Below are 22,878 nucleotides of genomic sequence, written 5' to 3'. Positions count from 1 at the left end.
AATTTCTTAAAAAATACTCTTAAAATAGCCAAAAATTTAAATAATTTTTCTATTACATTTTCTTTGTCAAGAGCTCTCTTCAATACGTTCAGTTTAAAAAAAAAAAATCTGCCTTTTAGTTCAAAATTTATGTATTGCTTTAGCCATTTGCACAAATGAGACATTTTTACGCACTGTATTTCTGGAATATTAACCTTTTTTGAAATTGTGACAGTTAAAATAGGATGAATCATCATTATATATCATAATATGATGTAGCAAATTTATAGTTTTCTTGCATTTAAAAGAATATGTGCCCTATCCTCTTTTTTCTATGGTTCTAGTAGAGATATTTCGAACAAGAAATGAGTTATTCAACTTGTGTTGCCAGGGTTGGCAAGTATTTCGCCACGGGTGAAAAAAAACCACGGTTTTCCCCTTCCAGCAAAAATAGTTTTTGCCAGTACTCAAAAGGGAACAAAAAATGGAATTTTTACAGACAACTTATGTAGTTTTTTTAATTTTGCCCTCAGAAAATGAATAAAGATATTAAACATGCTTTAATTAAATTTTAGTTTTGGTTTTCTTTGACATCTAGCTTAAAATAAATGTAATATTAAACTTGCTTAAACGAATGCTTCCAAAGATTGTTATTATTTTTTTTAAATAAAAATTGAACTTGTATTTGAGACAGGAAAATAAATGCAAAAGTTGATTGTCTAAAAGGACTAGACATTACCAGTTCTCAACTTCTTTTCCTCGGGTATCAATTTCCCCAGTCAGGAGAAAAAAACGTATTATTTCTTTAGAGAAAAAAAATAATTTTCTATATTATTTGACTATTTTCTGTCAAAATTAAATAGCTTGAAAATATAAATGAAATCTGGGAAAAGAATAACAGTTTAAATTTTTGATGAGGTTGGTCGTCCTGCCTGCAAAGGGTTATTTTTGCCAGGATAGTGGCAAAAACTGGGAAAACAAGTACAACAAGTGTACAAGTTGAATAATCCAATTGAAACTTAAATTAAAGCAGACCAAGACTAGGTTCTTCATTAATATAAATGTATAATTAAAACAATTAAAAGTAAACTAGGGGAAGTAGATAAGGATTTAAAACTTGCATATTGCGATGCAATGTTTAAAAAAAATGTCCTGATATACCGGATCCAACTGAATTTGAATGAGCTTTGACTATTTTTAGGAGTAATTATCGATAATAAAATTTCATTTAGTATGAATTATACATTTTTATCACATTTATATTTTACACTATATAATCATAGTTGACCTCTTATAATTTTTATTACTCTAATGCAGTTAAAATTACTATGATATTAAACACGTTATATCCAATCCCCATAAATGAAGCAAATCTAGTTTTGCCACTTTGGCAGATATGGGCAAAAAATAGTTTTGCCAGGACACTTTTAGAATTTTTTTTCCCCTACCTTTGGCAGAAATGTGCCAAACCTAATTTTTAAAAAAATTTACTTATCTGAAATTTTATGTTTAAAAGAAATAGGCTTACAGAAAAATTTTACTGCATTACATTGCAACATGTTGTGATGGAGGTTTAAAAGGATTACGTTTGTTACTAAACGCAAATTTTGCAAATTATGAATAAATATAATAAATAATAAAATTGATAGCTAAAAAATTTCATTCCTATATCTTTGTCAATTTTCTCTAATTCTGTTTTTGCCATTTTTTTCCACTGTCCTGGCATAAATGACTTCTTGTCTGCAAAATGTCTAACCCTTTGTGTTACCCACTAATGCCCTTTAAAGTGCAATAATCTATACATATAATAAAACAAGATGTTTGTGTGTGTGTGTGTGATTGTGGGCGCGCATCTTGCTAAAACGGTAAGGCCTAGAAAGATGAAATTCGGTACACAGGTGCAGTTTTTGCTGAAAATGTGCACTTCGGGCTTCGATTTTTGATATTTTAATTAGAAAAAAAGTTATTTAATGTTTTATGTGTTTTTTTTGCACTTTTTAGTACTTTTTACCTCACATACCCCGAATCAATCGCACCACACAAATATTTTTTGTACTATAGTGTAGTAAATTTAATTTTAAATATGATGAATGAAAAAATTTTGAAGATAGAGCAATTTTTATATTTTTTATAAATTTTTGAAAAAACCTTTATTTTGCATTTTTTTCTAGGTTTAATTTTTTTCGAAACCCATCCTGCAAAAAGTATTGAACCCTCAATTCTAAAATTTTAGTTGGTAACAGTAAAAACATTCTGCCCACTTCAGAAGAAAAAAGTTTTTAAAAATACGCAATAGTTTTTTTTTTACAATTTTTTTAATGACAGAAAAAATGCGAGCTGTTCGCTTGCCGGCTGAGTTCTGAGCTTACCTCATCACGTGATCCAACTGAAATTGTTTGCCTTCATATTGTGTGCTGGCATAGAAACCAAGAGTCAATGAGTGTTAAAAAAATAAATAAATATAATAAAAATTATTAAAATATTGAAGAAATAAGTAAGAATTGCTTTTTTTTTTCATATCCAAAGAGCAATTTAAACTAAGTATTTGCAATCTGCATACTTTTGTTCAAAAGTACATTGTTCTATTTACAAAATTGCATTAATATTTTTTGATAATTTTTGGTTTTTGAGAAGAGAAGTGAATAAATTTTACAGATGATTTAAAACATTCCAAATAGTTTTAAGCCACAAAAGTACGTAGTAATAAAAGTTCATGATAGTTTATAAGTTTGACATTACTATTTGATTCGTATACAAATAGAAATTAATTACATCATCATTCTTTATTTAGTGAGTATATCCTTTCAGTTTAAGTATTAACTGGCTGTGTTTCACGATCTACCTCGAAAACAAAAGTTGTGTGAAGTAACGCATTTTCAACAACCAAGCTTAAATAATAAAAAAAATTATTTAAAAAAAGTGTAAAACTTCCCGCCAATGTGTAGAAAAGAGCAGTTTTATGCCTCAAAATGCCTCATTTGTATTCTTGAACATCAAAAGACCTCTGTGCTAAATTTGGCAAAGATTTGAATAAGGAAAATCCCCATGGCGGGAAGGAGGGGGGTGTCAACCCCCCCCCCCCCCCAGGGTGACAAAAATCTCCATGTGAGTTCCTGAGCTCCGAAGAACATATGTACGCAATTTGGAAAAGATCCGACGTAAACTGGATTTTTATTAGGAAATCCCCCTCAGCTGCTGCACATGATCACACACGTAACGCCAATAAAATATTTTTAATTGCTTTTATACAAGCTTTAAAAATATATATATTTATGGAATAAATACTTGGTATACTTAGACAAATGCACAAAAAAATACTGTTCATTTACCTTTCAAAACTTCACAGGAAATTACAAAATAATATGTGGTACAGCTTATTTTCACGATTTTCCAAGTCACACACGTAATGCTGCGTTTAAAATTCTATAAAAAAAATTTCGAATTATCCTTTGAAAAAAAACTGCCTCTTAAAAACTCTTACATATGTTCTGTTACTACAGTAGAAACTATAAAGAAATACTTTAAAAATATCACATTGGTTTTTATTGTTTTTTGCAAAAAAATGGTGTCAGAAAGTCACACACTAAAAAAATTTATCTTTTTGTTTCAGATTCAATGGGCTGCATTTGAAACTGTAGGAGATCAAAGCAGTTATGTTACTGCAATCACAACTCATCTGCGACAAACGTTGCCTCTGTTGAGAGATAACTTGGCTGGTTCTCGGAAATATTTTACCAAGTTTTGCATGAATTTTTGCCAAGTAAGTACGTCAATTTTGTCCATACTAGAAAAAGTTATTTGCATTGTATTTTACTATTGTTCAAACCTGGTGTAGTTTTATGTTACATTTCGTACATTTTCTTGGCATGTGTTTTTCTAAATCTTTTAAAAGTGTTCTTCAGAAAGCTGTTCGTTTAGAGTCAAAATCCAAAATTTTACTTTAAGTTTGTTAAATATTCTAGCTGTAGGATCATTGTTAATATGTAAAACATAAATACTAACAAATACAGCTGCTTTGACCCACATTCCCCTACTTCATTTCTACCTTCATTTAGAATTTTAAAAACTAAACAAAATTTAATGATGCAAAAGATCCATTCACAATCTGGCAAAAAATAACAGATGTAAATACAGATCTTTTTTCTACCCAGGATATCCACAAATATAGATATCCCGATCAAAACTAATTGTAAACTCAGGGCCGATCCTAGGGTGTCGGCCGCGCCCGTGTGCAAAAACCTAATGTGCCGCCCCTCAAGAGTAATTTGCATATTTTTAACGAATCTTGAACGTCAATATAAATCTTTCTTTAAATTTCTATGCCAAGTTCGAATTCAAAAAAAGGGGGGGGGGACAGAAGAATGATCTTACAAAAAGGAAGAAATTTTTTATAGAAAGAAACTTCTTAGGGACAATTTATATCTTTGAAAAAAGTAATAGATACCAAAACGCATTTTATAGTCTTTTTTCGGTGACATCAGAGAAGGGACAGCGGAAGGGGGAAGCGTGGGGTTAGGTGTCAGGGGTTCAGGGGAGGATGATTGCTTCAAGAAAATTATCGAATTTGGCGTATGAAAAATATTTTTAGTTAATCTTTAGTTGTGTTTGGTTGCAAGAACAAAAGAGTCAAGTATATTCAAGGTGCATGGAGAAATTTTCGAAATCGACGCCAAATATCTCAATTTTAGGAACTTTTTCGAGACTTTAGGTGAAAGTAATGTTGCAGTTCTTTCCTAAAATTCTTTCAAAATTGAAATCAATTTGAAGCTATTTTTTAAGACCGTAGCTTAGGAAGAATAGGCGTTCTTCCCGAAAAATTTCCGAAACTGAAATTTTAAACCCGCAATTTTGGGTTACCTTTGTTGACGTTGCAAGAGGGAGGGAGATTCAATCGTCTCCCATCGAAAGATTTCGAAATATAGTTTTAAAACGCAAATTTAGGCCGTCTTTGGTGACGGTAGGGGATCTGGCGGCTATCCTCCGGTAATTTCTCGGCACTATTTTTTCAAAAACCCGTTTTTGGCTAGATTTGAAAACAATAGGGGAAACGTGAAAATATTCCGAACCAAAATATTTTTCGGAACTGAAATCCATTATAGGCTACTAGTCGACCCGTGCGGAACTCCGCACTGTTTTTCGAATCGTTTCATAAGGCATTTCGCTCTTTAAAAATTTCAAAGAAAGAATATTAGGAAGAAAAACCGAAAAAAGTAGGTAAACGGAAAAAGTAAGCGCACAACAGAAGGCATGTAATTTGAAGACATCAGAAACAAAACCTCGTTAAATACAACGTTGTGATAATTTGATCATCGCTCCCCTTTTGTTTGTACGTATTTTCAATGCAAATATAAATATCATTAAAAGTGTGGCTGAGTGACACGTGAAAAATCAGTAATTTTGCATGTGAAAAAACAGGTTGTGGCAAATACAGTCCTGCCCATGTGAGCATCTGAAGGAAAAAAAAAATCATAAAAGAGATATTTAGTGACACGGATTCAAACTGGCGCCATTCTGATTAAAAGTACGACGCTCCAACAAACCTAGCAACTGTGCCTTCCTTTTCGAATGCTATTCATTGAAGGAATGCGTAATAAAACACAGTAAAAAAGTTTTTCGCCGAAAAAAAATATAATAAGATCATGCGTCTATGTTTTGTCATTAGTCAGCATGATACGATTTAAAATTATTCGCAAAACATGGAATTTGATTAAAGAATGAGGAAGATCTCACGTAGCGATTGAAACAAACATTCTAGAGAAGTAATTAATTCGGTTGAAAAAATAAGTGTTTTTATTTTTGAATATTCAACAATTTCCCATAGCAAGCTTCTTTAACCTGTAAGGCTTAAAAGCCCGCACTTGTTTTTCTTTTAGTCAAACACTTAAAATTCAAAACCAAAACCAGTTGAACTAAGTCCGTTTTTTAAGTGTAATTTTTCGAGCGCAGACAAAATGTTTTTTATTTTTTTATTTTTCAGCCGAAAGCAGAGGAATAGAAAATGATTTCTTACTAATGAAGTTGATAATAATTTTGATGTTTTATATCGTATTGGAATAAATAATTAAAGATTTACTGGTTGAAACTCGTAGTTTTAATTTGGCGTAGTATTTTTTCATTTGTACAAAAGTTCGAACATTGCTATTAGAAAAATCTACATTTCAGTATACAATGAAAATGTTTTTCTGCACAAAAAGAATTCCCTTGAGGTATATCTATTACTTTTTTTTTATGCTTACATTATGCTCAGTGGTCTGGACGGAGTCAAAGCTTAAAAAAAAGGGAAGAACACCCTTCGATTAGCAGTCAACTTATCTGAATGATAACTGTAGCCTGCATAAAGGAGTCGAAACACCAAAAAGCATTCCCACTGCATTTATTTTATTACGTGTGTTATCTGTTGTATGTTATGAGTACATGTAATGCGTAATATTACTGTAAATTTGTTATTATGTCGGACAGCCCGAACTGGCCCGAAGTTCAAACAGTTTATAGCCGAACACTCTACCGAAAAAAATAAAACCACAGGTAATTTTAATTTTTTTTTCTTGCCGAGAAGTGTTTTTATTTTTGAAAAATTTTTAAAATTTGTTATCGCAGGCTGTTTGAACCGTTATGACTTAGATGGCAGCACGTGTTTATCATTTAACAGCACGGTTAAAATACAAAATAATTTGAACTAAGTTCTTTTTTAAGCGTAGCTTTTCAAATGTAGTAAAAATGTGATACGCTATTTGTCTTTTTTCGCAAAAAGAAGAAAAATATATATATTACCCTTTAAATTGAGGTAGTATTTTTTTTATTTGTATAAAGAGTCAAAAACTCATTAGAAGAATCTTTATTTCAACATACGATTTATTATATTTTACTGAACAAAAAACAATTCCAATGTAGTCTGAAATCTTAAACCTGATACTTATATTTTCGCTTACATTATGCTTTTTCTTCCCGGAGCCAAAGCTTAAAAAAAAAACCTTACAATTGAGTATCCATTTAGCTCCGTGTTGCATCGAATTTTCATAACAGCTAGGAGCGTTTGTACCTCATGTATTCCCTCATATTTGTTATTCATTGTTCATGTAATGCGCGATATTTTTCTAATTTTTTGATGCAGATTGTCCGGACGTGGGCCCGAACACGCTTTCTCCTGGTTACCCGTCGAACGCTCTGCCGATCAAGCTATTCAGCTCTGTCGGTAACAGTGCAAGTTAAAATTATAAATTTGACCGAAAACCTCATTCTGGTTCTTTAAAACAGGTTTTTTTGCTCGAAAAAAACAATTTTTAGACCGTGGGTCTATTTTTCGTCAGTAGTCTGCACGATAAGCTTTAAAATAAGGTATAAATCAAAGAAATCGATCAAGAATTGAGGAAAATCTCGCGTAGAAAACAAAAACAGGCTACAGAAATAATATATAAGGATTTAGCTCCACGTTGCATCAAGTTTTCACAACAGCAACGCTCGTTTCTAACATTTATTCTACTCCCTCATATTTGTTATTCATTGATATTGAGTGTTCGTGTAATGCGCGATATTCATCTAATTTTTTGATGCAGATTGTTCGTTCGCGGGCCCGAACACGCACTCTCCTGGTTACCAGTCGAACGCTCTGCCAATCAAGCTATTCAGCTCCGTCGGTCTCACTGCAAGTTCAAGTTATAAATTTAACCGAAAACCTCATTCTGGTTCTTTAAAACCGGTTTTTTGAAGGAAAAAAAATTTAGACCGTGGGTCTATTTTTCGTCAGTAGCCTGCACGATAAGCTTTAAATTAAGGTGCAAATCAAAGAAATCGATCAAGAATTGAGGAAGATCTCGCGTAGAAACCAAAAACAGGCTACAGAAATAATATATAAGGATATTATATCGGATAGCCCAAACTTGCCCGAAGTTCAGATAGTTTATAGCCGAACGCTCTACCGAAAAAAACTTATCAATTTAACCGAACAACTACGTCCAGTGCTTTTAAGCTTTATTAAAATATGAACACACACACAAGCTATTTTTTTTTTTTTGCCGAAAGCGACGTAAAAAAATGGAAAAGTGCATTAGAACTTTGCTTTTAAAAAATGCATAATAACTACAGGCAGCATCAAGGTTTTGAAACAGCAAGGGGCGATTTCGAAAACTTGATTTTTCGACCGTAAGTCTATTTTTCTTCATTAGCCAGCCTGATAAGTTTTAAAATGAGAAGGGAATAATATATAAGATAAGATATTGAAGAAACATTTTTTATTCTTGAAAATTTTTACAATTTGTTACCGCAGGCTGCTTGAACCGTTATGACTTAGATGGCAGCACGTGTTCATCATTTAACAACACGTTTAAAATACAAAATAAATTGAACTATGCTCTTTTTTAAGCGTATCTTTTCGAATGTAGTAAAAATGTGATAAGCTATTTGTTTTTTTGCAAAAAGAAGAAAAAATACATATTTTACCCTTCAAATTGAGGTAAATATTTTTTTATTTGTACAAAGAGTCAAAAACTCATTAGAAGAATATATATTTCAATATACGATTTATTATTTTTTTCTGAACAAAAAACAATTCTATTGTAGTCTGAAATCTTAAACCTGTTACTTATATTTTCGCTTACATTATGCTTTAATTTTCTTACCAGAGCCAAAGCTTAAAAAGAAAGAAAAAAAAAGCACACTTGAGAAGTAATTTAGGAAAGTTACTTCAAGTTTTCATATCAGCAAGGAGCGTTTCCTTCTCATTTATTCTATTTCTTCATAGTTGCTATTCACTTACTTAAGTGTTCATGTAATGCGCGATATTTCTCTAATTTTTGTTGCAGATTGTCCGGACGTGGGCCCGAACACGCATTCTCCTGGTTACGAAGAGAACGCTCTGCCGATCAAGCTATTCAGCTCTGTCGGTCATAGCGCAAATTAAAATTATAAGTTTAACCGAAAACCTTATTCTGGTTCTTTTAAACAGGTTTTTCGGCTAAAAAAAAAACAATTTTTAGACCGTGGGTCTGTTTTTCGTCAGTAGCCAGCACCATAAGCTTTAAAATAAGGCGTAAATCAAAGAAATCGATCAAGAATTGAGGAAAATTTGGCGTAGAAACCAAAAACAGGCTACAGAAATAATATATAAGGATTTTTGGGAAAGCAGGATTTTGGGGCTCTTAAGCGGATATTTCTAAAATCGAAATTTTATATTATCCTTGGTGACGTTAACAAAACTGGGAAGCTTCTACGGATCTTTCGGATATTTTTCAACATTAATATCTGAAAAATATAACTATAGACTTTTGTCCACCTCATCTCGACGATTGATGGATATGCCCTAGCGCCTTAATAAGTTACATAAGCCTGGCAGTTCTCCTCCGGAATTCTTTAGAAACATAAGTCCCAAAATCGTATTTTAAACCTTGTTTGATAACGATGGGGCTAAGAGCGGGCGGGGGTTCAGTGTGCCCTCGCACGAACTGTGTTTTTGAAGCTGAAGTCAATTTCAGGCTAGTTTAGGTAAGAAGCTGTGGCTCCACGGAACCGTCTAAAAACGAAATTTTCAGGTATAGTGATTGCGTTGGAGAAAATTGGGATCCGGGGTCTTTCCCCAAAAGTTCTTGAAACTGATGTTTGATAAACGCAATTTTAGTTTGTTTTTCAATACGTTAAGTGAGAGTGGGTGGAATTAGAGGCTTCTCTAAAGACGCTAATTGAGACTGTCTTTCGCTCTTTGGTAGTAATGTTGTATGAATTTCGGGGTCCTCCACTGCAAAAATTTCGAAAAATGCCAAAGCAATTTTATATGACGTTTGGTGATAGGAAGAGCTGTCGTCTGAAAACACGTTTTGGATTTTGGAGCAACATTTTTACGCTATGTTTGATTAAGTTAAGTTGGAAGAGGTGAATCAGAGACTTAATTGGATCCTTAGGATAGATGGTTCAACCAGCGAAATTTTCCGAAAGTAAAGTGCTAGAAACGCAATTTTAAGCCTTCTTTAGTTTCGTCAAGGAGGTCATGGCACCGTTTTGGATCTTCGTTTTGGAGCCACATTTAAATTTACTTCCCGGGACAAGGGCCCTGTCCTCCTACCTGATTTGAAACCGGGCAGTTCATTCAAGAATTTAATCAGAAAAATTATCGTAAAGGGGGGAAAAGTACAACATTTTAGTTCGTCATTCATACATGTTACTATCAAGGGAGTCGCAATTTTCCACTTTCCCTCCACGCATCCACGATTGTTAAACACAAAGTTTGTTACATAGTTTGTTGTTTGAAATGCTTGCGAGAGTATCTAATCAGTATAGCTTTTTTTTAATAAATAAAATATGTCTTCATTGTTTAGGTCTATAAAAGCTTGGGGGGGTAAAGATTAGTGGCCGCCCTCGGTGCTCCTTTTAGACAGCATCATTTCATGCCCCAGAAGGGGACCTTTCCCCTCCCCTGTATCCATGCCTGATTACCGGTTCTGTCACAAACTTTGCAACCAAATGAAACATGTGTGTTAAGAGTAGATATTAATGTACAATAAACCAACACAATGTTCCCTAACATTCTATTTTTCTTAAACTATGCCATGCTGTCGGGAAATCGACACATACTTTGACAATTGAACATTTAAAAATCAGCATATTTATTCTACTTATTATAAGTTATCTTGTGAGAAATTCTTGAGAAATTTTGCTTGATTATAAGAACTATATGATGCGGCCGCCCCTTGCTTTGGCCGCCCTTGTGCGGCGCACACTCTGCACACCTGCTAGGATCGGCCCTGTGTAAACTTTAATTTGTGTTTGATTTTTAAGTCTCTTTGTGCTTTTCATTCTAGTGTTCTCTATTCGTCTTGCTGACATAATTTTGCATCATTTAATTTATGAAACAGTAAAGCATTTGAAGAGAATTTATAATGCAGCGACAAATATCCCATTCTGCTTCATCCAGTTCCACCATTTAATCATGCTTCAGATTTGACTTACCAACTAAAAATTGTAATTGGTTTTGTCCAAGGAAAAGTACATCCTGCTGCACCTACACAAACATGCTAGAAGTCTTCACTGAAATTAAAGCATCATAGTTAATAATATTTAATTTACTTGGAATGGAAATTATTGAACTCTTTCAGAAAAACCATGGCAAAGTTACAATCAACAGTAGATCACTTCCAAACTGAAAGAAAATGTCTGCTTTTATTTACAGCATATGAAACTCCTGTAATGAATTTTCATGTGGTTCTGGGTAGGGATGCAGCAAATGGGCTAATTCCCAATTAATCAGCGGCCAATTAATGATAAAGATTTTTTTAAATTTTCCATTGACTAGCAATTTTTAAGCTTCAGTTTTTGGCTCCTCAGAATAGGTTAATAGTTTGTTTATTTTGGAAAGTGATGATTTATTTTTTCCACTTCCATGTTATTTCTTGAAAATTAAGTTTTAAAATTTTATTCAAGTTTTGTAAACCAGCTTTCTCATTATTGTTAGTAAAATTATATTATTTTGTTAATTAGACATAAGGATTCAAATATTCAGGGCTCCCAAATGGTCCGCTTTTCCCGCCAAAGTCCGTTTTTTAGGGTAAAGTTCGCTTTAGACCGCTTTTTAACATTTTAGTCCGTTTAATCCGCTTTTATATTGTTTTTACTAAAAAATCAGAATTTAAAAATTTTCATTACATTATAAGATATTGTGTGCTGACGTTTGTTACGCCCGAACACCCGGCCGCGGCGACGTTTTTCTATTGAACCTGACTTTCTGGTATTATTTCGCCTCAGATTGATGTCATTACTCCTTCAACCGCTGTAACATGGAAATCTAGCAAATGGAGAGATTTGGGGGAGGAGTTATGATGTCAAATCAAAGCATTTTGCTACCGATATTTCTCACGGGTTAATACGCCCTTGAAAAACCTTGAAAAAAATCAAGAATGTGTTATCAGTACAATTTTCTGAACTTGTGTTCGATATGTAGCATCGCAAAAAATTACTTTCTTTTTATGCGAGTTCAATCTCTTTGCATCTTGTTAATATTTTGATATTTTTGACAATCAGAAGTTATTTTAACAATCATTAACTTAGATTAGCTTATTTTATGTTTAATTACAATAGATAATAAACTACTTTTTTTTTCCGGAACCATGGTAACATCAAACTTTTTTGGACTTCACCAAAAATTGCTTGCTGGGTTTTGAGATTTCAATCTCTTTGCATCTTGAAAATATCTTGATATTTTTGGCAATCGGGAGTTATTTTGACATAACACCCCCCTTAGATTAGCTTATTTTTTGGTTAATTTTAATAGACAATTAACTTTTTTATTTTTGGAACCATAGCAACATTGAACTTTCTCGCACTTCGCGGAAAGTGCTTGTCGTGTTTGAGATTTCAATCTTTTTTCATCTTGTAAATAATTTGATATTTTTGTCAATCAGAAGTTATTTTGACACACTCCGCCACAGATTAGCTTATTTTTTGTTTGATTTTAATAGATTATAAACTACTTTATTTTTCGAAACCATGGCAACATTGAACTTATTCGCACTTCGCGGAAAATTGCTTGTCGTTGTTTGAGATTTCAATCTTTTTGCATCTTGTTAATATTTCGATATTTTTGGCAATCGGAAGTTATTTTTACATATGCCACCATAGATTAGCTTATTTTTTGTTTAATTTTAATAGATAATAAACTTTCTTCATTTTGAAACCATAGCAGCATTGCACGAACTCGAACTTCACGAAAAATCGCTTCTTGTGTTTGAGATTTCAATCTTTTTGCATCTTGTACATATTTTGATATTTTGCGCAATCAAATGTTATTTTCACATATGCTATCCTAGACTAGCATATTTTATGTTCAATTTTAGTCATGTTTAGTTTTAGAGAATATTTTTATTTTTTTTGGAAATTATGCGAACAGTGAACATACTTCGCGAAAATTTGATTCTCGTGTCAAGATTTCAATCCTTTTGCATCTTGTAATTATTTTGATATTTTTGAAAAGCGAAAGCTGTTTTGACATGTGCTACCTCAAAGTATATTATTTAATTTTATTTTTAAAAACTAAAACTTTGTATTCTTATTTTTTTTTAATACTCATAATGAGTATTTTCAATTTGAAAATATAGCTCTATGAATCTGAACTTACATATTTATTTATTACATTAAGTTATCCAGTAAAAGCAAGCTCAAATTTACATTTAGTATATTTATCGCTTAAGCAGCATTTGTATATTTTTGGGTGTGGTGACTTTAATAAATAATTTTCTTTCTCACTAATTTTTATACATACTTGAAGACAGTTACAACATTTTTTGGTGCCCGAACAACTAATACATACATCCGAAAATATGATTTGGATACTTAGCGTACTAATAAATGATTTGCAAACCTCTAATATTTTTGAACTTAGTCAGTCAGTAGGGTAGCCAGAAATTACCTCCTGCTTTGGTGTGTTTGGTCATAAACTCTCATGTGTATGTAAACTTACCATATTTAGACTGGAAATATGTGTAAAAACCAAGGGCTGTTGCGGGGGAGGGGGACCTCCTAGGCTCTAAACTATATCTTCTTGTTTTGCTGTACCTTATATCAAAGTGAATGGGGTCGTTTCCAAAATTTTAAAAGTATTTTTTTCTGAAAGAGCATGCTTAAAAACATAGGATCTGACCATTTTTTAAAGAATTTCTTTAAGTTTAATATTTTTAAAAAATTACTTAAATCGGTGCGCTTTCATTGTTTACACTTCTGTCGTGTAAAATCACAAATGATCAAATGTCATTTAATTTGTATCTTTACTCACGTAGCATTGGCAACGATATGGTTGATAGCAAACATAGAGCGCAATTTTAATTCGCTATTTGATTATCATAACGTGGAGACGCGGTAGAAAGATGAGCCAAAGTGCATCATTTGTGACATCATAAAAGACACGCCTTGTTTGAAAAATCGGACATTTAAAAAAATTAATTAAAAAAAACCTGTTGGGAAAATGAAAGTATTTTCTAGGTCCATGTTATTTTTTTTCCTCATTCTATCCATTTCAATGACTAAAAGTAGTAGTTTGACTGAATTAAATCACCCCATTCCCTTTAAACTGGTTATGTGAAAAATTTTGTAAACTACTATGTGCTAAGGTGTTTAATACTGTAATAACTATCTAAAAGGTCTTTATTAGGTATGCACTGATTCATCGGTCAATTAGGTGATTATTTTTAATTAGCCAGTTTTTGCCTGTTAATTAGTAGAAAATTTATTTTACAATTAAAGTTACTCTGTAAGATGATCAGTTACATGCTTGCTTGTCACCCCCCCACCCCCGCCATCCAAATGTTTGTGTAAATAATATAATTCAATGGATAAAAAGTTCAGTTGTACAGAAGGTGATAAGGAATTATCATTAAAAATCATTATAATGGTTAATTAACGAATTATCTTCACGTATTTAGTGCCAGACAGCTAATTTGCCTTTTAGTGCTTCCCTGGGTTTAACTATGAATGGTCCTCCCAAGGTCCTCTTTTTAATCCTAACTGGTCCTCTTTGGTCCCCTTTTTGATTCAAAGTGGTCCTCTTTTACCCTTTTCTATGGCTAAAATGTGTTGGGAGCCCTGAATATTGGATTAGTAGACTGTTGTCTACAGATACTTTTAGTTTAGCATTTACTTTTTTACTAGTAGTAGCCAATTAATGCTGGACTATATGTACGAAAACTACGGCAATCTCAAAGCTGGATGCTAAATGTAGGGTGTGAGGAAAAGTATGGATACATGAGATATGTGCAGTATTGTATTCATGATAGATGTCTAGAACAAGGCAAAATAGAAAAATTAAATCAAAAAAATTAACATTGCTTCAAGTATTTATTGAGTTGAAAAAAAAATCAAAACATATTTTGTAATACCAAAACTTTTATTGAACGAAACAAGCAGTGATTTAACCCATTCTTTGCCCCGGCCGATACAGGATCGGCAGCGCAGTTTGTGTTAAAACTGCCCCGGCCGATTCAGGCTCGTCGCAAGAAAATGGTTCCTAACTGCCTTCGATGAACCTGTGTCGTCACGGCGTTTCTACCAGTTTTTGCCTCGGCCGAATATGTGTCAGCGATCCTTCCAGGGGCAGAACCCTGTTTCTGCGCTTCTCTGTTGGGTTCTGGTGCTTTTAGGGGAGCGGTAATCAAGTTCTTTTCCTTAGACAAAAGGGATGTAACTTATAGTATTTCACGAAACTTGTTGTAATTTATTTTATTTTACTAAGATATTAACTTTTCAAGTACACAAGGGTGGGACACGTATAATACTTCAAATAATCAGGCATTATATTTTTATCTTTTCGTGGAAGCTTTGTTTCTTAGCATTCTGGCATTTGAACTCCTGATGAACAAGTGTGAAAATATTTCCTTACACATTTAACAATATTTCTATGCCTGAATAAAGCAAATAAACAGAATTTTTTTTTTTGTTATCAAAAATCCTCAAATTTTATAATTTATTTTACACAACCTTTTTTTTAAATTATCTTACACATCTTAATTTTGTACGAGTATATATTTTTTTTAATTATAATGTGTTTACTATGCTTTTTATTTATTTGTATGCTATTATTATTTTTTATTATTTATTTATTTTTAAATTGTGATATTTTCAAACTTAAATTTTAACTTTTTATATTCGTGGCATCCTTTGATGGATTTTTAGTGATACAGTTTTGAATATTTTTAATTTCACAAACAAAAATTATGATAACCGCATTGATTATACGTAATAGTTGACCATGCAAAACATAAAATATATACTACAGTACAAATGAAATTATAATATCTTGAGTTCTTTTCGCTTTACTCATACGAAACGAAACATTCCTTTTCTCCCTTTCTTTATCAGATTTTATTTATTGTTTTAAAATAGCTCCAATGTTTTAATTGCACCTTCTTTTATGAGATTTTAAAAATAGAAATAAATATTTGGTTTCTTTTCAATAATCAAGTTGCCTTAATTAGTAAATAATCCTATGAAACTAACTAAAATTTATCCAAATATGTTTTAAAATAAGAAAAACAATTCGACTCGATTTCAAGCAAGATTTTCTTTTTTTTTCTTCTGAAGACATGTTCTCAAATACAAACAAGCAGTGAAGCTTGTTTTGAAATTCCTTTTTGATTCAAACTGTTTTGTTGTGAGAAAATAATGTGGAAGTGTTGACTGCAAGACACCAAGGGGGACATCTCCTTAGCAAGGCCGTATCCAGAAATTTTTTTCGGGAGGGGCCCGGATTAGCACATTGCCCTAACACACACACACACATATAGTATATATAGACACAACAAACGCATAAAAATGTTAACATAGAAGACTTTTTGTCTCGATTTTTAATGATTCCACTGTTTGGATGTTGTTATTTTAATTTCTTATTATTTTTCTTATTCACCTTGTAGTGGTAAGGATAACAGGAAAGTGTCCCTTTAAGTCGGATGTAGAACATCCATAATTTCAGGGGGTCCGGGGGGGGTTCCCCCCGAGAAATTTTCGAAAAAAAAAAATCTGTATTTTGAGGCCTTACATTAGGTAATTGAGACCACAAAAATATGAAAAAAAACTAGGCAAACAAAGTCTTTTAAAAGTTATACATTCTTTTGCAAATCAAGATCAAACAAAATAAAAATTGCTTGCTCGACAAATCATGGAATTTAATGGACAGAGAGGAAAAACGAGAGAGGAGAAAAGAGAAGCACTTCGTCATCTGCTCATATCGACTTTTAGTGAAGTTTGTTTTTGATCACTGCCCCTACCCCCATTTTTTTTTCCATTAAATGCCCTACAGTATGAAAATTGCACAAAACAGTCTAATAGAAATGGTGTAGACATTCAGAAAATAAGAACGGAAGAGTAATATTCTAGCCATTTGGACAATTCATACTTTATTTTCTTGATAAGATACAAAATGGAAGAACTTTTCAAGGAATTTCAAAAACTTAAATAATTTTCAAAGACTCTCGAACAGGTGAAATTATTTGAAGCTCTTTATTCACACTTTTCAAAAGTTGGTTGAACAGTCTTACAAAATGATTATAACTTTGTAAGACACACCCGTTTTAAGCTAAAAATAAATGCAACGAAATATTTATCGAAACACACTTTTTTTTTTCAATCACAAGTAGTGCAGAAAATGAAAGAGAGTAGAGTAAGTGTTTTTTTTTTCCTCATACTAAAGGTACAGTGAAACCTGTGTAAGTTGACCGCTTGCGGTGCAGTACTGGTGGTCAACTTAGACAGGTGGTCAACTTATAGAGGGTACAGGGTAGTACTGAAAACTTTTTTTTTTTTTTGTCATTTCTTGCCCCATGCATTCATTTTTTAACTAATTGGAATATTTTAAACTCACTTTCATTGTTTAACATTACTTCAAAACAATAAGAAAAAATGTTATTTAAATATTTTTAGAGATTATTTACCAGAATGACGTGTAAGGTATCATACAAATTTAAAATTTCTGTAAAGCGATCAAAAAAAAAAAAAAAAAATTGTCTCATTGCTTATGAAAAACTACTTACTTGAAATTAACAATTCCTAAAAATTCATAACAAGTTAAAAGAGACTCAAATTCTTCATTTGATTTTTTCTTGTACATTTGTAACCGTGGTAATCTACTTATCAACAAAATAACTACTTATTCAAGTTAGGCGCATTACTTAAAATTAGCCCAATGTTTTTCGATGGAAACATAAATATTCCTAGGTTTTTTCTTAAATGTCTATTTGTGTGTGTGCTTATTTGACGCATAACTGAATAAACTTTTAGTACAATCTAATGCTTTTGCCAAGTGGTCATCTTACAAAGGGTTTTTTACAATACTCCAAACCAAAGCTGGTGTATATTAGTGGTCAAGATAGACAGGTGGTCAATATAGAGAGGTGGTCAAGTTACAGAGGTTTTCCTCCATTATGTAGGATAGGACTAATTCCGTTCCTGACAAAAGTGGTCAACTTAGACAGGTGGTCAACTTTAAAGGTTTTACTGTATTAACAGTATGCAGTAGAAGTAAGAAAAAAAAACAAGCAATAACAAAAGAACTTCCATGATACTGAATTCGGCATTAAATAAATGCAAGACAAGAAACATATCAGTCGCAAAAATGATCTTGAAAATTATGCTACAAAAACGCGAAAATCGTGATTTTTGCATTTTTTACTCAGGATGTATCAAGGAGCTGAATTTGGCACATCTTGGTAACAAGATACTCTCCTAATCGGAAACTAGGGGCCCAGCCTTTGGGGAGTCCCCAGCTCGAAATCAGTACAGTGTAAGTTTTATAAGAGTTTTAGGGGGAGGAGGGCAGGGTCGTGCACAGAGGGGAGAAGGAACACCTGTTGGCCCGGGCCCGAGCTTAAATAGGGCCCAATATTTTTAAACCTAGGGTTGAAAATATGGGTAAACAATACAGAGGGCCCCCTCCCCCCAAAAAAAGACTTTGGTAGACTTGAAAAGTCTACCAAACTGAAAAGTCTACCGAACTGACAAAGGGCCTGCTTTAACCCTGGACTGCCCTGAATTGAATTGGGAAAGAGAGCAGGAAGTCCTAATTAAAGGTCTAAATTTGAAGTATGTCTTGAAGCTAATGAGAACTAGAACTGCTTTTTCTGTATTTCTGCAAAATATTATAAATTTTGAACAGTAGCAAAATTAAGAATAAAAAAAACTTTGTTATTTTCCTTTTATGACATTAGGAATTAAAAAAAAAAAAAACCTTCTGTTTTACGGTACAAAACATTTCGGGTTTCGGGGGGGGAGCGGGCCCGTTAGGCCCCCCCCCCCCTCTGAATACAGCCCTGCTCCTTAGTCCGCCTAGACACTCTCTTTTATTCCTCTCTCAGCTGGGGGCTTTTAGTTGCATGTACAAAAGCAGCACAAAAGTATCCTTTGGGGAAATAGGGAATTAGCCACAAGTTTTGATCTTTTGTAATCATTTATCTTTAAAATACTTCCCACACTTGAGCAACTGATATCTGGACACTCAGAAGGGATTTAAAAGTCATCGTAATTACGATAAAAGAACCGAAAATCAAAGAGATGAAAGAGATGTCTCTGTGTTTATTGGTCGTTTTGAAGGGTCACAATGTATCAAAAGGCACCGAAGAATACTTTTTATCCGCTTAGAAAATCATTAAAAGCAAAAAGAAAAATAAATCAATAAAATAATTAGTGCTATAAAAATAATTGCTTTTCGTCCTATCCTCTATTGTTTATTATTTTCCCGTTATGTACTGTGTAAATTTAATGAATATTTCAACACATATTAGCAACCTTGTATTTTATTGCACTATTTAATTCAGTGCCAAAAAACTAATAAAGCGAAGCGATTTTCGAATGCAAGCTGAACAGCAAAAACAACATTAAAATCCCGAGAGCAAAATGGGAAGAAAAGCGCTATTACAACGTAGCAAAAAGCAACTCCGTTCGTTATCTGCGGCATGCGCGTTAAGGGGTTTCAGGCTGATCATGGAATGGGTTAAAAAATTTTTCATAAAATGTAAGCTCTAATTGCATGCCTAAACAGCAAATTCGGTAACTGAATAACAAACAATAAAATTTGAATCAGAGTATTCCATTACACTTTTTGAGGGAGTGGTGAAACTGACAGACACACTAGTCAGTAACCATCTTGTAACCTGCTACTTTAAAGAAAAAAAAGATGCATTAATAAAATTTTCCACAATGAAATTTTATGAGATGTTACCATTACTGATTGTTGCTAAAAATTAGTAATTTACTGTTAATGAACTCATTCAGCATAGTTTCTGTTTCTGGGAATACATAAAGTAATTTTAGTTTAAAAAAAAATTTGGGCAATTAATCCGTGAAAATTAGCACATTATAAATAATCAGCAAAGTGGCCGATCATCAATTACTGCCAATTAATTTGGTCATCCCTAATTCTAGTCACAATTTGTTGATAAAATATGTACCGTAATTTCGGGTAGATAAGCCGCGGCTTATACTTGTTTTGAATTTGAAATTTAACATCTGTGGCGTATCTGAAGAAATTTCCCCCCCACCATTCTTTATTAGTGCTTTTCATGTTCGACCAATCGAGTGGCAATGTTAAAATTCATTAAAAAAGGCTAGTAGAACTCTCAAATTGCACCATGAAACATGTTTTTCATTAAATTTAATTTCTCACACCCTTAAACCTGCGTTAGTTTGCGCCGATTTTACCGCTGTCGCTGTTCGCTGTTGTTGTTCTTTCCAGTGTTGCCAAATTTGTGATAACATACGTTTCACTAGGCAGAAAAATGGAGGAATCGCTAGCTTGTCTGAGTTAGAGTCCCTATAGTCTGAGTAATGTTTTAAAATGTCTCGATGATAAATTAAAAAAAAAAAAAAAGAATCAATTGATGAAGGGTAAACAATTTTTTGATGAACTGCTAAGTATAACAATGATTTGAAAACTTTTCATCCAACCAATTGTGAATGTCATCTGGCAACACTAGTTTTTTTGTGTAACCGTAGCATTTTCTGATTTTTTTTTTTTTTTTACACGAAATTTATTCCATTTTTATCTGTTAACAAATGCAGTTGCTTGTTACAGTTTTGTTCGAACTATAATAAATGATCGCATCCATACATATGTATATATAGAGAGATATATATAGAGGGGGTTGGGCGCCATGTTTTGATACGCTCTTCTGCGGCGTATAGGATGGGGCGGCTTATTCGATGAACTTTTGTTTTTAGTTAGTAAATTATTGCATGTGCGGCGTATACGATAGGACGGCTTATCTACCCGAAATTACAGTATCTTCCTTTGCATTACTATCTCAGTCTGTCCTGACTTTTCCTAAGTCCATATTTCGAGGTGTTTTTAATGTGATTACTTTTAATGTAATTTTACTTTTTTCTTTCAGTTCCTTCATTCCAAAACTTATTTCCCATCTCTTCAAGTGCAAACCTGTCAGTCCCATTGGAGCAGAGCAGGTTTAAATTTATATGTTTTTTACATTTTTTGTATTGAGGAACTTTGTTTTTTAATAGTATTCATGTATTAGGCTCAACCTGTCTATCTCGATATTATGGGAAGTTGGAAAATTATAAGATAAGAAATTTTGAGGTGGAAGGTTTTGATTAAGAGATAAGAATAAGCAACTGAATAAAGGTTAAAAAGTCTGGAAACTGTTTTTAGGAAAAGTTTCTTTGAGGTAAGCAGAGAAATTCTGTTTAAAATCAGTCTGTAGATATACAGAAATATTACAACTGCAAAATAAATAGCTTTGTGAAGTAAGCAAGTTCAGGATAAACAAGTTTAACTGTGGAACTATGTGTGTTTATGTATATCCCCAATTTTATGTTGTCTGTTTCTCACGTAATTCTGCTTCTGACATCATTTCCTGCTGGTCACTGAAAAGGTCATACTGATAATGTTAAAATATTCTGGATGTTACATTACCCCTTTTCAGAAAATCTGTTTAATATGTTTTTCTAGGAATAGATCAAAATAATTTTTCACCTACAGGACTTACCCTTTTTTTTTAGATTTCTATTTTTTCAAGACAACTTTATTTTACACTAGTGGTACCCGCACGGCTTTGTCCGTAATAGAAAATTAAAAGGTCTTTTGGTTCGCCTGTATATTTACAAATAATATGTGGTGAATTTTCTCGTCAATTGGCTTGTACCCATGTTACAGTTCCACGTTATGATAATTTCGTAATTTACTCGTCCATCTTATGATATTTTTGTTCTTATATTGGATTAGAAAAAGAACTACATCGAATTTTTGAAAAATCGCTTCGAGGTGCACACCCCATGGTACAAACTAACTTTGTGCCAAATTTCATGAAAATTGGCCGAACGGTCTAGGCGCTATGCGCGTCACAGAGATCTTGACAAACAGAGATCCGGACAGAGGGACATTCAGCTTTATTATTAGTAATAAAGAAGATAAAGAAGATAGATGTTCGAAGCCGCTGTGGCATTCTTTTTGTTTATCTAGTTGTTTTTTGTCAGTGAGAGGGATTTCCTCTGATTGTGCAATCTTTCTTCATGACAATTGAGGGCTTGAACTGCTGACACTCTTCTTGAAAACTGGTGAGGCATGTATCGTCTCATCACGTTACGAATTTCAGATTTTTTACCCACTTTTGATGAAAACGATAAAGACAGATGAAATAATTGAGGGTGTCTCCACAAATGATCAGGAGATTCTAACATAAAAACACTAAAACTACTTTTATTTCTGAATACCTTAAAGCAAGTTTGCAAAAATTGTTAGTTCAGAAATAATGTTCACAGAGAGAGAGTTCAATAAAAATAAATGCGGCAGATAAAGCACTGAGTTGGCACAATTTGTCAATAATAATAATTTGGTTTTTCAAATCAAATAAAACAAAAAGTATATGAATAAAAAATAAAACAGTAATAATAAGTTTTTCAGCAAAAAAAAAAAAAAAATCATGAAATGCATTTTGGAATAGTTTTGAAAACTTTCACAGATGGTTTGAACCCTATAAATCCACTCCTTAAGTACAGCCATAATAATAATAAAACAGAATGTATTATCCATGAATTATGTGTTAAACCAATTGTTTAGAAAAATAGTCGTGCTTTAGATTATTATAGACAAAAATAAAATTAAAATGAAAAATTAATTCGCAGCTCGAGACAAAAAAAATCGACTCAGAGTTTGGAGTTTGGTGGATTTGTGGCGCTCCACTGTATATATAGCTAAAAAACTAGTGAATTGAAAAGTTGTGCAGATGTTAAAGTATAAAAGTATAAGAGAAAGATATTTATGTTTAGAGAAGAAATAAATAGATAAAATTATAAAATCTCTGTCATCTGGACACTTTTTAACTCATAGTTATGGTAGAACACTTGTTTTAATGTTATTTCATAGTTTTTTCAAGAAAAAATTAATGATTAAGAAAATATGGCTTATGAATTTATCTTTATAACTATGCA

At 32.6% G+C, this 22,878-nt stretch overlaps 1 protein-coding gene across 1 annotated transcript in view; it reads left to right on the top strand.

The window, feature by feature from the left end:
- Positions 1-22,878, top strand: part of LOC129228320 (vacuolar protein sorting-associated protein 53 homolog) — a 52,810-nt gene that overhangs the window by 15,721 nt on the left and 14,211 nt on the right. Inside the window, exons 2-4 of the mRNA XM_054862995.1 lie at positions 3,590-3,734; positions 9,904-9,907; positions 20,826-20,895. Coding sequence (XP_054718970.1) covers positions 3,590-3,734; positions 9,904-9,907; positions 20,826-20,895 — 219 coding nt within the window. The remainder of the gene's footprint in view (positions 1-3,589; positions 3,735-9,903; positions 9,908-20,825; positions 20,896-22,878) is intronic.

The sequence above is a fragment of the Uloborus diversus genome, chromosome 8 (assembly GCF_026930045.1).
Source record: "Uloborus diversus isolate 005 chromosome 8, Udiv.v.3.1, whole genome shotgun sequence".
Lineage (NCBI taxonomy): Eukaryota > Metazoa > Arthropoda > Arachnida > Araneae > Uloboridae > Uloborus > Uloborus diversus.
This window is presented reverse-complemented; position numbering and strand designations above follow the sequence as displayed.